A 17,310-nucleotide genomic window follows, 5' to 3' on the forward strand; every position below is an offset into this window, starting at 1 on the left:
AGTTAAATGACTTAAAATTATAAGGCTGGTAAATGATGAAGTCAGGATTCAAATATGTGCTGTCCGACTTCAAAGTCCCATATCTTTTCCACTAAACTATAAGTCTTCCCTTCTTTTTGTATGATTAGACAAAGAAAACAAAGATAAACTTAGAATACGTTACATTTGTAAATGTATACATACTGAAGAGGATTTGTATGCCACAATAGAATCTTTCCACTGATAAGAACATATCATTATTTATTTAATGCTTGTTCTTTCTAACTTGGAAATGACACCACAAAGTTATTGTCATCAAACAGTAAATAGTACATAAGTAGACTATGTTTTTAAGACATTCCTGCAGTTAGGTGTGGCCATATGACAGAATTCAAACCACAAGAACAAGTACTAGGGGAAGTGAGTAACAGGAGCCAGATCTAGGCCTGGCCTACAAAGACTTCCCATGCAGGCTTCTTTATGTTCTTTCCCTTACTGAATTATACAGATACATTTTTTTTTGTAGAATTTTATATGGATAAATACAGGATAGCTTTTAGAAAAAAAGGCAATATGGAAAAACTGAGAGTTCACTGCATGAACCATTTTTTTTTTTAAGATTTATTTATTTATTTAGAGAGAGGTGTGCGACTGGGGGAAGGAGCAAAGGTAGAGAATCTTTAAGCAGACTTCTTGCTGAGCACAGAGCTTGGATGTGGCTTGAGGAGGCTTGATCCCAGAATCCAGGGATCATGACCTGAGCTGAAACCAAGAGTTGGACACTTAATCGCCTGAACCACCCAGGCGCCCTGAATGAACCATTTTTTTTTTCCACAGGAACCACCTAAGCCTGACAATCCTAAAATGTAATATGGTTTTGCTAATTAATATTATTTAACTAAGAGTGCTTTTCCATATTTTATTTCTTCAAAAAATAAGTTCCTAAAAGATAACTTATTGTAAATAGTATCTCTACCTTCATTTTGAAATTTTTATTGAAAAAGAGACTACCAGGGATGCCTGGGTGGCTCAGCGGTTGAGTGTCTGCTTTCAGCTAAGGGTGTGATCCTGTGTCTGGGGATAGAGTCCCACATTATGGTCCCTGCAGGGAGCCTGCTTCTCCTTCTGCTTATGTCTCGGACTCTCTGTCTCTCATGAATAAATAAATAAAATATCTTAGACAAAAAAAAAAAAAAGAAAAAAGAGACTACCAAAGAAAATTTCATTACAGTCTCAAAATCCTTCATAAACATGTATCATCTTTATTGAAATTCAAGTCTATATAAATTAAAAGACTTTCCTGAGAACCAGCCTGCGTATAAGAGACTGAGCACCTAACCCCATATAGTTTGTTAATTATGTTGAAATATGTATCAAATATATGAATAAAATAAAAAAACAAACCTTCCACAGTTTATGAAGGTACCTTTATTATCAGCTAGCAAGGCAACTGGAATCAGTTGCGTGTTGGTGATATCTTTAAAATGACCTACTTCTGTGGAGACTAGATTAGCCACATGAAATTGTTTTGGAAATCATGCTATGTTTTGTTTAGTATTAATTTCCTTTTGAACAGGCAGGTAGGAAATCAACATTTGGGGCACTCTCCTTGCCAGGGTACCTAGTCTATCCTATTGGTTTTATCTGGTTACAATGGCAAGAGTCCAAGTCAGCCGTTGCAGATGCTTCATTATTGGCACCACAATCACAATGTGATTTCCATTACTTAAGCTGCTTATACTCTATAGCGTAATACAGCTGTCTGCTCTCATTATGTACTATTTTGTTCTTTACTTTCATCATTAATAAACAAAATACTAATTTTGTAAAATGACAGGTTACTCATGATATTTTACCAGCAAGTTATTATTTTCATAAATCGATTTCTATTGAATTTCTCACACATATGAGGTATGAATTTATTCTTTAGGATACTAGCATAAAACAGTTTTTGTTCCTATTTTTTAAGAATATTGGATATTTGCTTTTTTAAAAGAATCACTTTTTTAGCAATGAAGGCTTGTCATATAAGGAAAAAAATTTTCTTTTTAGAATTCTTATAATCAACTTAAGGTAGTGATTCAAGACTACTTAAAAATCTAACCCATGTCATATCCTATGACTATGACTATGCTTATTTTAAAAAAAATCTTTAATTTTTGTATCCTAAATTTCCTTTGCTATGTAGTATAACATTTCAGACTGATAGTAAGTACTTCATATAAAACCTTTGAAAAATCTCCTTTGTTTGTGACCCACTGATTCAGAGTTTGTGATATTTCAGTCTGCTAGAATAAATTTTGCCCTTTCACAATTTTTGAAGTACAGGAGAGCATATTTAATCCATTAAAACTTTAAAAACTTAAGGGCTTCTGAAGACAATCAGATGTTACTGGTGTGACAGAGTATCTCCTGTGCAATAGTTTATCAGCTGTATACCTGAAAGTAATAACTACCTGAATTAAAAAACAGATTCTAGAATTCAAATGTTTCATTAATTCAAAATGTTAAATCCTAATTTTTATGGGATTTTACTGTGTTGATTAGTAACAATGGACTTTACAAAGTTTAACCTTATTTTGATCTGTGCAATGAAACACTGCTTTAGTTCTTATTTTCTTTCATGAGGCTTCTTGAAAAACTTTTGTTGCATAAAACATTTACATATATATACAATTATATTGAAGAATTTTTATTCTTTTTCATTTTTATTGTAACCTATTGCTTCTTCAGGTGAAAGTTAACAAATTTTTTTTTAAGAAAAAAAAAAACAAACAAACTGAAGTGCCTGGGTAGTTCATTGGTTAAGCATCCAACTCAGCTGAGATTATAATCTCAGGATCATGACACTGAATCTCATGTCAGGCTCCACGCTCAGTATAGACTCTAATTAAAATTCTTTCTTCCTCCCTCTGCTCCTCACCTACAACTAAACAAATAAATAAAATCTTGAAAAAAACACCCCCAAACCCTGAGGAATCAAAATAGAAATGGTAGGGCCCTACAGGATTACAATGCCTACAATTATATGCAAATATATCAATACAACACTATTCATAAAGCTTTAATGCTGTGTCCCTAGGGGCAATAATCTATAGTCTTCAAAAATGTGTCCTTTTGGCACACTGGAGGAATCAGTTATAGAGTGCCCTACTTCTATTTCCTTTGTCACTGATTTAGTGACAGAAAATACTACCTATTCTGCGGTGAAACTTCTGTTTCTGCTTTTTCATAGCTGATTCCTGATTTAAGGAAGGCAGTTGACTCTGCAATGGAATATATTTTTCTATACCATTCTTCTCAATTTCCTTCAGATATTTAAGAGTTGATTGATTAGTAGCTTAACATTTATTTAGCACCAAAACACCAAAATACTTATGTATAAATTTAACAAAATATATGTAAGATTTATATGAGGAAAACTATAAAACTCTGCTGAACAAAATCAAAGAACTAAACAAATGGAGAGACATTCAATGTTTAAGAATAAGAAGACTTAATATTGTCAAGATGCCAGTTCTTCCCAACTTGATTCAATGCAATTCCAATTCAAATCTGGAGAGTCCTTTTACAGATATTGACAAACATTCTAAAGTTTATATGGAGAGGCAAAAGACCCAGGATAGTCAACACAATACTGAAGGTAAAAAATAAAGCTGGAGGATTGACACTATTTGACTTTAAGACTTACTGTAAAGCTATAATAATCAAAACAGTGTGGTATTGGTATGAGGATACAGAAATAAACTAATGGAACAGAGAGCCAGAAATACCCTCATATAGTCAACTGGTCTTTGACAAAGGAGCAGAGGCAATACAATGGAGTAAAGATAGTCTTTTCAACAAATAGTAATGGAACTTAGGAAGCAAAAGCAAAAATGAATTACTGGAACTTAAAGTAAAAAGCTTTTGTACAGCAAAGGAAACAATCAATAACCAAAAAACAATCAATAACTAAAAAGCAACCTTCCGAATGAAAGAAGAAATTCACAAATGACATATCAGATAAAGGGCTAGTATCCAAAATCTATAAAGAACTTAGAAAACTCAACACACAAAAACAAAAAATGCAGTCAAGAAATGGGTAGAAGACATGAACAGACATTTCTCCAAAGAGGACATACAAATGGCTAACAGATACATGAAAAAATGTTCAATATCACTCAGCATCAGGGAAATACAAATCAAAACCACAATGAAATACCACCTCAGGGAACCCTGGGTGGCACAGCGGTTTGGCGCCTGCCTTTGGCCCAGGGCGCGATCCTGGAGACCCGGGATCGAATCCCACGTCAGGCTCCCGGTGCATGGAGCCTGCTTCTCCCTCTGCCTGTGTCTCTGCCTCTCTCTCTCTCTCTCTGTGACTATCATAAATAAAAAATTAAAAAAAAAAAAAGAAATACCACCTCACACTTCAGAATGACTAAAATGAACAAGTCAGGAAACAACAGATGTTGGTGAGGATGTGGAGAAAGGGGAACCCTCTTATACTGCAGGAGGGAATGCAAACTGGTGCAGCCACTCTGGAAAACAGTATGGAGGTTCCTCAAAAAGTTAAAAGCAGAGCTACCCTATGATCCAGCAATTGTACTACTAGGTATTTATCCAAAAGATAAAAAAATAGTGATTCGAGGGATCCAGGTACCCCAATGTTTATAGCAGAATGTCCACAACAGCCGAACCATGGGAAGAGCCCAGATTTCTATCAACGGATGAATGGATAAAGAAGATGTGGTATATAAATATACAATAGACTATTAGCCATGAAGAAGAATGAAATCTTGCCATTTGCAACAATGTGGATAGAACTAGAGGGTATTATGCTAAGCAAAATAAGTCAGGGAAAGACAAATACTGTATGATTTCACTCATATGTGGAATTTAAGAAACAAAACAGACAAACATAGAAGAAGGAAAGGAAAAATAAAATAAGATAGAAAAAGAGAGAGGCAGACTAGGAAACAAAATGAGGGTTGCTGGAGGGGAGGTGGGGGAGAGATGGGATAACTGAGTGATGGTTATTAAGGAGGGCACCTGATATATCGAGCACTTGGTGTAATATACAACTGATGAATCACTAAATTCTACCCATGAAGCTTTTAATACATTATATGTTAACTAAAATGAATTTAAATTAAAAAATTTTAAAAAGTAATGGAACAACAAAACATTCAGGACATGCATGAAAATGAATCTAGACACAGACCTTACGTCCTTCACAAAAGTTAACTCAAAATGAATCACAAACCTAATTGCAAAATGCAAAACTATAAAGCTCCTAGAAGATAACAGGAAACCTAAGTGACCCTGGGTATGACAATGCCCTTTTTAGATATAACACCAAAGGCATGATCCATGAGAAAGAACTGACAAGCTGGACTTCATTAAAATGAAAACTTCTGCTTTGTGAAAAATGTTCTCAAGAGAATTAGAAGACAAGTCACAGACTGGGAAAATATTTGCAAAGACATATCAGATAAAGGACTGTTATTCAAAACATACAAAGGATTCTTAAAACTCAACAATAAATCAATAACTTGATTAAAAAATAGTCCAAAGACCTTAACAGACACCTCACCAAAGAAGATATACAGATGACAAATAAAGACACTCCACATCATATATCATCAGGGAAAAGCAAATTAAAACAAGAAAGATATCACTACACACCTATCAGAATGTCCAAAATCCAGAACACTGACACCAAAAAATGCTAGTGATGATGTGGAGCAACAGAAACTCACATTGCTGGTGGGAATACAAAGTTGTACAGCCTCTCTGGGAGATAGCTTGGCAGTTTCTAACAAAACTAAACATACTGTTACTATTTGATCCAGTATATGAACTTCTTGGTATTTACCCAAAGGAGTTGGAAAACTTAAGTCTACACAAAAATCTGCATATGGTGGTATATACCAACTTTACTCATAATTGCCAAAACATGGAAGTAACCATGTGTCCTTCATCAGGTGAATGGGTAAACAAACTTATGATACATCGGGACAATGGAATATTATTCAGCACTTAAAAGAAATGAGCTATCAAGCCATGAAAATACATGGAGGAAAGTGGAAAAAAAAGTGAAAAAAAAGTAAAAAAAAAGTGAAAAAGCCAACTTAAATATTACTAAATGAAAAAGAAGCCAACTTAAAAGATTACATGTTGTATAATTCCAACTATATGACCTTTGGAAAAGGCAGAGAATTATGGAGACACATAAAGATCTGTGGTTTCTAGGGGTGAGGGGAGGTGGGGAAAATGGAGGATTTTTAGAGCAATGAAAATACTCTAGGAGATATTATAATGATGGATACATTATAATGATGGATACACACTTATAGACTTTGGGTGTTTATGACGTGTCAATGTAGGTTCTTCCTTGGTAAAAAATGTACAATTCTAGTGAGTTATGTTGATAATGGGAAAAACTATGCACATGTGGGGGGCAAGGGGTATATGGGAAATACCTGTACTTCTATATCACTTTTTTTGAAGCCTAAAACTTCTCTAAAAATGTCTTTTAAAAACGATTATTTAAGTATTAAGTTAAATCGATCTATTAAACTGGGAATCCAAAAATAAAAAAATAAACTGGAATCCTGAAAAACAATCAAACCAGATTAAGGTAAACAAGCCAGTAACTTCTTAGTTCTTGGTGCAGATCTTTAATAAGTTTTCTTACAGAAATATCTGCATGCGAGTCATCTGTTTCTAGCATGGAAGGAGAGAATGGTAGCCTGCTTGCTTTCAGGAGAGTATGAACATATTAGTACTGCATTTTGCCACTCTTCATACACTGGCTGTTCATGTCAGAATGGCCTAGAGCAGATATAAAAAACCCCATTTGTCTTCAAATCGGTATGTTTTGAACCTGACAACCACGTTTTGCTTGCTAGCAGAGCAGAAAAATATCCAGAGTCAGAAAAAAAAGTCAAGAGTTAGTTAAGGATCATCCTAGCTCCCATTTCTACTACTTGCTGCTATGTGAGTGAGTGGAAGTCAACATCCAGGCATTATTCTAAACCTCACTGCAGTGGCCTTACCGCAATACAACACATGAGATGCCACTAATTTTAATACGACACTGTTACCATAAATGTGTTCCTTTCTCTAAGAGATTATTTTCTATGGGCACTTGCCATAAATTTTGGATTTCAGATCCCTAGAGTAGAGGAGGTTCCCATTGTACAATTATAGATATAATAATCCTGTACATATGAAAACAAAAACAACTGTGCAGCTCCACTTACCACTGTCATCATGACCACTGGCTTCTGGGGTGCCCTGCCTCTGGTCCTCTTCAGGTGCTTCGGGGTAAATGACAGCAGTGTCTTGTTGTTGCAGAAACTCTTCAACGTTAGGATCATGGTTTTGCTCATTTTCTGCATCTGAGTCACATTCATCATCTTTTACTAAAAGAAATGCATATTTTATAGAAAGCTTTCACCACCAGTTGTTACAAAGTTTTTCTAAATAAAAAAATAACTTAAGAGAATTCACTATTATTCTTGAATTTGTTGGAAATATTTACCAAAAGTTAAAAACAAAATTCACTCATTCTGTTATCCTCTATTAAAAAGTCTTTTAGAAAGCAATATGAAAGTTCTGAAATTTTTACAATATCCCTTTTAAACTTTAGAGTGTAATTCTAGTCCATGTGACTGATAAACAAGACAAAGAAAAGGTAATATAGTTGACTGAATTCTTAATTTCTCAATCAAGGAACAAAGGAGAAAATCTTACATCTCAAACCTTAGTCCCTCCTAGCAACCTACTGGATATTTATTTAGAGTTGTAGCTTAAATCCGAATCATTGTCAATTTAAACCACTCTGAAGTTCATTGCAGTTATGTGATGTCTTCGAAAAAAAAACAGTGTAAATAGTTATCTATAATTAGAAAAATTTCTAGTAAGAATCAAAGAGTATAAAATCCATAAAACTGCTTCTTATCTCCTCTAGTATTCATACATAAACATGGCTATTCTTTATTTTTGCTTCAATAATGTTTAATAGTGGGCTAAGGGCAAAGGCATTTTTTCCTTTGATTAGAAAGGCTCAAGTGAAAATCAAATGCTTTCACTTTGAGAAGGTACCCAAAGTGCTGCTGAGTTTCTACAGCAGCATTGCTGCACCATGGTTTCCTTCCATTTCCTCCACTGGCTCTAGAGGACAGTGTCTACTCCATGCTGGTGGTAACTGTAGCACATTGTATGGCTCCCAGATGTCTCATGGCTGACTTCTCTATACACTTTGGGCTGAACTGTCAGTTTTAAATTTGTAAAAGAGCATTTCCCAGCAGACTAAAATTGGGCCAAATTAAAATGCTGAAGTATGGGCATGTTTTTGTTTAACAGTTATTGAAAAAAATCTTGCTAAGTGAACTTCTCAGGGCAGCTGCTGTTTTAAAACCTTAAAGCCAATGATATAATCATAATGGTGAGCCACCATTTCCCCCTCCTTTATAATACAGCCAATATGATATCAATTATTTAGCACTGGGTTATTGGATCCAGGGGTAAGTGAAGATTCAAGAGGTAAGCTGGTACTGTGGGTTTTATGGGAGTCTATTTCCAAATCCTCGACTTCTGTGTATATTCTTTCTTAGAACCTGGAAGATTCTTCTCTTTCCTCTCCCCTTTCCACAGTATCTTTTGCTCACATCTAAAAGGAAGAAGAGAAGGGGTACCTGCATGGTTAAGTGGGTTAGGCATCCAACTCTAGATTTCGGCTCATATCATGATCTCAGATTCAATCTCAATCTCGTAAGATTGAACCCTGCATCAGGCCTTCTGCTCAGCTGGGAGCCTTCTAGTCCCTCTCCCTCTGTTTCTGCCAACCCACTCTGCTCACACTGGTACTATCTCTCTCAAATAAATAAAATCTTCAAAGAAAGGAAGAAGAGGGGCACCTGGGTGGTGGTTCAGTCTACCCAGTCTTCACTTAGGGTACCCTTCACTTAGGGACCCTTCCTAGGGCCCTGGGATCAAACTCCACTTGGGCTTCCCGCTCAGCAGGGAGTCTGCTACTCCCTCTCCCTTTGCACCTCTCCCCCTATCCACTCCTGTTCTCTATCTCTCATAAATAAATAGATAAATAAATAAATAAATAAATAAATAAATAAATAAATAAATAAAATATTAGGGGAAAAAAAGGAAGAAGAGAATAAAGCATATCCCAGTACATTAATATGGTGCATCGCTTGAAGTGTAAAAACTTTTGGGTTGCCAAAGGAAAAAATCCAAAATACTGATTGGGGAATATTTTCCCCAGTTGATTATTGATTAATCAAAGCAACATAAAACCACCACAATCCTTCCAGTTTTCCTGTTTATATGGATTTCTATCAGGGATAAAACAGGGCAATTTTCTGAAATGAATTATTTTGGTTTAGTAAGGAAGTTCTGAAATCAAGCTATATAATAATATGGCCAGAGGGAGTGGGAGTTTTCCTTTAATGACCTCATCTGTTCCATTCCGCAACTATTATTAAAACGTTCATTGCTCTTCAGGAAACTGGTAAGAGCAAAGCCAAGAGTATTCTCAAAAATCATTCCTACAATCAATCTGTCATTAGTTGGAAAAATAAGCATTTTTGAGCAGCTAAAGCAGTACAAGTGAGTGTCACTGAGTATTTTCTATGTAACTTCAAATTTTCAAGTTAAACTAGATAAAACTTATGAAATTTATATTTTTATGTGACTGATTAACAATTCCATATAGATTATAAGATGCTTAAAATATTTTACTCAAATTATATTTATTTCAATTATAGTCTTTACCTATAAAAATTTCTATTTTCTGCATCCTATTAAGTATGTGTGTACATATGTGTGTGTAAAGGCTAGATGCTAGAATAATGAGTTTTTAAAGTATACATTTTACAGAATAATATAATCTGTATTTTACACATGAAACTTACACCTTCAGTAAGTTATAAGCTTATATATGTACTTACTTGCTCTAAATGTACTACTCATTTTGGTAACATGAAAATAATATTAGATAAAATCTTCATCTCACTATTGAAGAATCTAGTTTTTAAAAACAATTATTAAGTTTTTAATTTTAATTCCAGTATAGTTGACAAATAGTATAATATTAGTTTCAGGTGTAAAATATAGTGATTCAATAATCCATACAATACCTGTTACTCCTCACAACAGGTGCACTCCTTAATTCCCATCACCTATTTCACCCATTCCCTATCCTTACCTCACTGGTAACCATCAGTTTGTTCTCTATAGTTAAGTGAATAATCTATTTTTAAGAAGATAGGTTTATTTATACTTTGCATATTCCTCATTATTTATAATTTATTTCTCACAGAGGAAATTTTTATAAAATTTCTCAAATTGTGTTTTGGCAAAATTACTTGAATTAGAAAAATGAGAACACTTTTTTCTTGACAGAAAGTCTGATTTGGCTGAATGGTATAATAGTAATAATATCTGGCTTTGCTAGTTAGGTTATTAGGTACAAAATTCTTGGAAACTGAATGACCTAAGTCTGTAGCTCTAAGGCATTAATGACAATATTATTATCTCAAGTGATAAAAGGATTTTTGTTAAAATTTGTAATGTATTTATGTTACCATCAACTGTGTAATACTGATAATTATATGGTAAATCAATCCACAAATTTAAAAAATCTTAAGATCCTGTGCCTAGAAATTAAAAAGAAACTTAAATTTTAATTTATATACATATTTTTCTTATAAAGAAATGACAGCTGATCAGAAATACCTTCAAACAGGAAATATATACTCTGTTAGCATCAAATTCTATTGGTTTATGAAAACAGAAATATGAGTTCAAGGAGTAAATATTATGATATAACACTTCTGACTTTTAAAGAAGAGCTTGTAACCAAATTGAATGATTAGCAGGATTAAATTGTTATGGATTTCACATATAAGAGTGATGTTAAAAATGCCATTTTTAATGTCAGAAATTATATTGTAACTACTTATACTTAAGATGAAAAATTTTAAATGTACATTAAGAAATATGTGGCACAGTGTATAATCAGTTTATATAATATAAAGTTTGGAGGACAATAACAGTACCTCTTAGGGTAGTTGTGAGATTTAAATTAATTAATAGTGTGTTTATTACTGTACCTGCATATGTAAGTGCTATTTAATTGTTAGCTATTTTCCTCAAAGCAGTCCTGGTAAAGTAAACATTATAATTTCCCAATCAAAAGTTTTCCCAATAAAAAAATAGGGTCAGAAAGCTTAGATAACTTCCAAAGTCACACAGTAAAAAAATATTACTATTAGATTACATGATTTGGTATTGGGTATGGTATCAACTTCTGGGCTCTTTCCCACTGAACTACACTGTTTCCATGAACCTGCATCTAGCCAAACAACTTCAAGCTGAGACCAGAAATTCTGCAGTTTTACCTATAAATTTTAAGTGCTGGGAAGTGCATATTGTAAAAAGGTCAATTATGAAGCAAAATTTCTAGTCCTAAGACTGATAAACTTACATATTTCAATAGTAGAGAGATAAGCAAACACATAGGGATGTAATAATAACTTGGCTTCTTGAGATATGACAAAACTCAGAGCTGTCCAATATAAAATTATTTTGGACCATAGAACTATATATGACCAAAGTGTAGAATTCTGAGGTTATAATCACAAATTAGAGCAAAGAGAGAGAGAGAGGTAAACTTTTAATATAAAGATAAAAAATTATTTAGCTATTAATATTTTAATTCTACTGGAAAATATATATCCTTAGGCTTCTTCCGAGCTTGACCTTCCATTTTACAAACTTTGTAAACTATTAACTATATAAACAAAAAAGGGATGCTCAGAAGGAACAAAGGATGTTTTGGGTGAATTTTTCACTCTCTGAATACTAAGCTGAGACTACAGTTCTCTTAACTTCATGAACTGCAAAAGGAAATCAGCTGAAGAAAGGATCTGACAAAGTTCTGAACTAATGATGGTGACCTTTGTACAATGTTTTTGTTTACTTTGTCAGCACATTATTCCCTAGCAGTCAAGGAAATAACAAAAGCAAAGGCAGAACATAATTTTTAAGTTTAAATGAACAAAAACCTCAACCATCTAATTTCTAACCTTTTTCCCTTAAAACTACACTTATCAGGGCTTTATTAGATGCTTACTTGCTCCCAACTCTCCAAGTTCCAGGGAAATAATGCAGCAGGGATCATCTTCCACTGGGGGGGGGACCTCATATTTCAGCAACAACTTAAGTTACTACAAGATTACCTTACCTTCCAGATGTGATTTTCTGGGGAGAGGAGTTAAGGGAATTTATATACTACTCAGTACTAACTGAAATAATTAATTTTTGTGGTGAAGAGCAAAGTGTAGGTTAAACACTGAAACCTGAAATTGTGAAATTTTTTTTTTTATAGCATTTTGCCTAAAAGGGCAATTGATCTTCTGTTACTCTGGTAATGTAAGTCATCCAACTTTAACATTAGGCAAAAGAGTAATGACAGCATTCTTTTGTGTTCATTAATACTATTTTACTAGTAACAAATATCCCGTTTAAATATTTTATGTAATGTGTAAGTTAGCATGACAAATATTTGATAACATATTTGAATACATTATTCATGTAAGTTAAACACAACCAAGTTAAAGGCAGAATATAAAATCTTAGGAAGTAGGTACCATAAATGATCACATATCCCATTATTATTTAATTATTTTGGAATCCATCTTTAACAACAACATGAGGATTTACTCTTTGTTTTACAGAACTGACTGACAAGTATGGGAGTGCCTGTTTATACCATAGATGAAATCTATTTTTTGACATATTACTATGAAATATACTCATCTTACACAATGAAAGATAATTTATAGGGCTCTATGGAATATTCCTAAAAGGCACTGCAGAGAAAAGAAAAAAAAAAACTAGAAGTGTTAAACCAAAAAAAGAGAAGAAAAACAGAAAATTTAATTAAAGTTATATGATAGAAATTTCTAATTTATGGTTAAATATACAAAATACAATTATACTACTTTGAAGTGCAGTATTTTGAAGAAATGTTTTAATAACTCAGAATTCAGTTTTGAAGCTTTCACTCTAGGAGTTCTAGCTGACTTATGTGACACAATAAAAAGTGCCTGGTGTTATCATACATAAGATTTTGATTTAAGTTTTCCACTTACTCTTTTGCTTCTTAAATCTGATTTGAATCCATTATAGAAATATAGCTTTAAGTCTCAGGGAATATGTACTTTTAGTCACCTAGAAGCAAATTTTCTTGTTTACTAGAATTTAACTTCATCTTGGCCTTTTTCAAAATCATAGAAGTTACAAGAAAAAATTTTGAATCTTTTGTTTGCTGTGACATGTTCACTCAGCTCATCAATATTCATGACTCTCATCTGGTTTATAGATAACTCATGATATTTGCTTATTCTTCTCCCTTCTGCTTTCTGTCTTGTGGGCAACTCAATGTAGATCCTGGTAACTAATAATGAAACTCAAAATAGTTAAATCTGTATTTCTGTAGCTTTGGTAAACAATTTGATATAAATTCAAATCATGATTTAAACACTTATTTTTTAGGTTTATCTGTAGGTTGTACTTGTCATCCTTATAAAATGGAAAATATGCTCTGTTAGATGAATCTGCAAATTTATACTATATTTAAAGAATATAAACTTCAAACTTTTCATATAGTGTCCTATATGCTTGGGTACTGAAACGCTGAAAGAGGTCAAGATAAAAGAGGAGGAAACAGATTAAATTCATGACTCACAAATGCAAAAACCAGTGACACAAAAGACCTTGTTCAAAGACTACAGTATGAAAGAAAACAAGGAGAGAGTACCTGCACATCCCGCTTCATCTGCCTGAGCTTCAGGCCCCAGGATTTCTTGTCCTTCCTTTCCTGCTAAAATCAAAGAACAAAGGATTAAAATAGATCCATGTGGCACAAACATTTTTAACATCTAGAAATATGAAAAGGAACTTTTAGATTATATTTAATTTGGATTTTCTTCCCTTTTAGAAGTAATGTACCCTTGAAAAGTGAACTTTTTAAAAAGAGGTCTAGCAGACAGTTTTACCAAACTCACAAAGGTATCGTAAAGAAGCAAAATTAGTGAAGATTTCTATATAATCCTGGAATTATACATGTATTAGAATTATACACATACTGGGATTTTAGTGTTGTTTTGGGAGAGGAGTTCTACCTCTAGGTAGCAGGATTCCTTTTTAAAATTTTCTTCTGCAAAACACAAGTTTCCATGTTTTAGGCACTGTGCTAGATGCTTTATAAACTTATTTCTTTTAACCTTCATAACTACCTATTTTAGAAGTGAAAAAAAAAAAAAAAAGAAACCCAAAACTTCAGGCCTGAAAAGGTTAAACAGCCCAAAGACACACTGCTATTAGTAGAAGAGGAATTTTTTTAAAAGATTTTATTTATTTATTCATGAGAGACACAGAGAGAGACAGGCAGAGACAGAGGCAGAGGAAGAAGCAGGCTCCATGCAGGGAACCTGATGTGGGACTTGATCCTGGGACCCTGGGATCGATCATGCCCTGAGCCAAAGGCAGACGCTCAACCACTGAGCCACCCAGGTGTCCCGGGAATTTGAATTCAGGTATGAATGGCTGTAAAACCTACTTTCAACTCCAGCCTTGCCTGTATGACTAAAGTATCAGACAATCAACTAGAGAGAAGACCATACTAAACTTCACTGTGTCCAGAGCAAACACCTAGGGCACTACACTTTATCTTTCACTCTAGTCACTATTCTAACTACTGATAAATCATCATAATAATAGTACTGGTAAACATTTTTAGATGTCAGTTGTCCTCCTTTGCTACCTAAGGCTTATAGTGAGCTGACTGTAGTATTCTATACAGAATAAAATCAGAGTAAATAGGCATATCATTTTGGCAAGCAAAAAGTATGTTTTGTATATTCAGGTATATTTTATTTATTATAATGTTTATTAAGGACATGTATAGATATAAAAGACATGAAGGAGTTAAAAACTGCTTTAGAAAACTAGCAGAATATATATAATTATGATCAGAATACTTAGAAAGACATGCTAAAACATCACATCATGTAGTTAATCTGCACCCCAATCAAATCCCATTGAATGTCAGTCAAAAATCTTGATTTAGATTTCCCCTAAGTTTGATAATTGAATTGAGAAATAGAACACTAATCAAGTAAAATCTTTGCTCACATTAAGCATATTTTTCTGTAAGTGCCTTGGATTATCAGCTGGATTTATTTATTCAGCAGATTTTCTTTACTCATTAACTTTATATTAGTACTTAAAGATGATCACTATGTGAAAAATAGTTAAAATATGTATAAACCTCTTTAGACCAGCATAAAAACACGGTCTAAAGTAGGTAATGAAGCGATTAACGTCTGATAAATAATTCTCATTTTATACTTGCTATCAGCAAAATGACAATTAAAAACCTCATGTTAAAGTGTTTATACTATAGTAGGACAAACACCAGTATTGGCTAAGTGTTTGCATATCTCTAACATCTTTTTTTATCTCTCTCTAAAGCATCTACTCGAACTAAAATAATAAAGACTATGACAATTGGATAATTATATGATGGTAATATATTCATTCATTTACTGTTGATCAATCTATACTCTTTATTTCTCCTCAAATGAAAATTAAGATAGCTGGAGTTTTTACTTACGAAGATGGAAGATGACAGTGATATTCAAAGTTAAAATGGTATTTCGGACATAACTAAATTTTCTACTTATAGTTATTATAGCTAATTAAAAATCTGCAATTCAATTAAATGATTTCTTCATTTCTGCTCAGGATAAAAATCTAGGCTCCTTTGATGAGGATTTAACATACTTCAGAATTTTGTCCTAGACTTCTTAACTGTGATTTAAAAACTGGATGTCTCTATTCCTTCTCTCATCCCTGGGGCTGGAATTTTGGTTAAACAACTAAAATCATATTGTCTAATGGGAATAGAAAATATCCTAATGTTGGTCTGTAGCATAAACATACTTCTTTCACTATAGAGTGCTGCCAGGAGCAGGCTCCTTTCTGCTTCCCATGGATCAGCACAAGGGTGGACTGAAATGGCTAACTACACTGTTCAAGTAGCCTTCTCCCCTATGTGTCCCCTATTTCTAAGCTCGGAGAGCTTAGAAAACATAAGGGTAGTAAAGTAAGAGAATCTCCTTGTGCATAAGATTTTCTCTCCTGCAAGACTTACTAATGTCAACACATTGTGACCGACTAACCTAAATGCAATTTAGAAAGGTAAACTAGAAAGCTCCTAAGGCTTTTACTTTTAGTTTAAATTCCAAAGCAAATACACAAATGAGGAAAAACTCTCAAGTGACAAGACTTTCTTTTTTCAAATAATGGCAAAATATAGCTGAAAAATAAGTCATGAAATACTACTCAGAAATCAAAAGGGACAATTTATTGATACATCCAACAATTCAGATGAATCTCTCAAGAAATTATGGAAAGTGAAAAAAAATCAATCCAAAAGATTATATACGGTATGATTCCATTTGTATAACATTCTTGAAATAACAAATTTTTTAAAATGGAGAAGAGGTGTCTGGTTGTGAGGGGTTAGAGTTGGGACAGGAAGGTAGGTGGGAGTATAGCATTGTTCTATCTTGTCTATATCAATGTGGATATTCTGGTTTCATACTGTACTAAAGTTTTGTAAGATGTTACCACTGGTGAAAACAGAGTAAAGGATATACAACAAGACCTCTGAAAATTTGTGAATCTAGATCTATTTGTGAATTACTTGCAAATCTATAATTATCTCAAAATTAATAGTTTAAGTGAAAAATAAGTCAATGCCTGATATCACAAATTTAGATCAAATGGACAGCACTTGTTTATTTTGCCATGTCATTCCTGTAAGTAAAAACAAGAATGGTAAATGCAATTCATTTTAATCAAAAATCCAGAAGGCTTAATGCCAATGGCAGGATAGAATAGCTCAAAGTACAGACTGGTTACTGAGCACACATTGAAAATTCTAAAACTTTCATTTTAAATTCATACCAGTGTGTTTTTAACCATTTCAAATGTGTTTGTGGGAAGATTTTATAGCAATTTCTAATAAAGAATAAGAAGTGGGTAACTGAACCAGATTTTTCTTTCCTGCTTTCATCTCTTCCTCTATAACACACATGCACAGATGCCATGCACATTTATACCTGTCTTTTCTCAAGTTGACCCCTCTATCTAGAATGCTGTTACCCATTCCATCTGAAAAACTTTTACTAATTCGATTCTTTAAAGATCAGTTCACAATTATCTCATTCTGTAAGCCGTCCTTCACGCTGC

The 17,310-nt window shown here is 33.4% G+C and overlaps 1 protein-coding gene across 2 annotated transcripts in view; it reads right to left on the reverse strand.

Annotated features, from left to right (window-relative positions):
• ZEB1 (zinc finger E-box binding homeobox 1) overlaps positions 1-17,310 on the reverse strand; it is a 181,790-nt gene that overhangs the window by 17,662 nt on the left and 146,818 nt on the right. Inside the window, exons 3-4 of one of the 2 annotated variants that reach the window (XM_041764954.1) lie at positions 13,811-13,870; positions 7,230-7,391 (exon numbers count right to left, since the gene is read on the reverse strand). In XM_041764954.1, coding sequence (XP_041620888.1) covers positions 7,230-7,391; positions 13,811-13,870 — 222 coding nt within the window. Of the gene's footprint in view, positions 1-7,229; positions 7,392-13,810; positions 13,874-17,310 lie in introns of both variants that reach the window. The other variant, XM_041764953.1, reaches the window with a different exon arrangement.

The sequence above is a fragment of the Vulpes lagopus genome, chromosome 8 (assembly GCF_018345385.1).
Source record: "Vulpes lagopus strain Blue_001 chromosome 8, ASM1834538v1, whole genome shotgun sequence".
NCBI lineage: Eukaryota > Metazoa > Chordata > Mammalia > Carnivora > Canidae > Vulpes > Vulpes lagopus.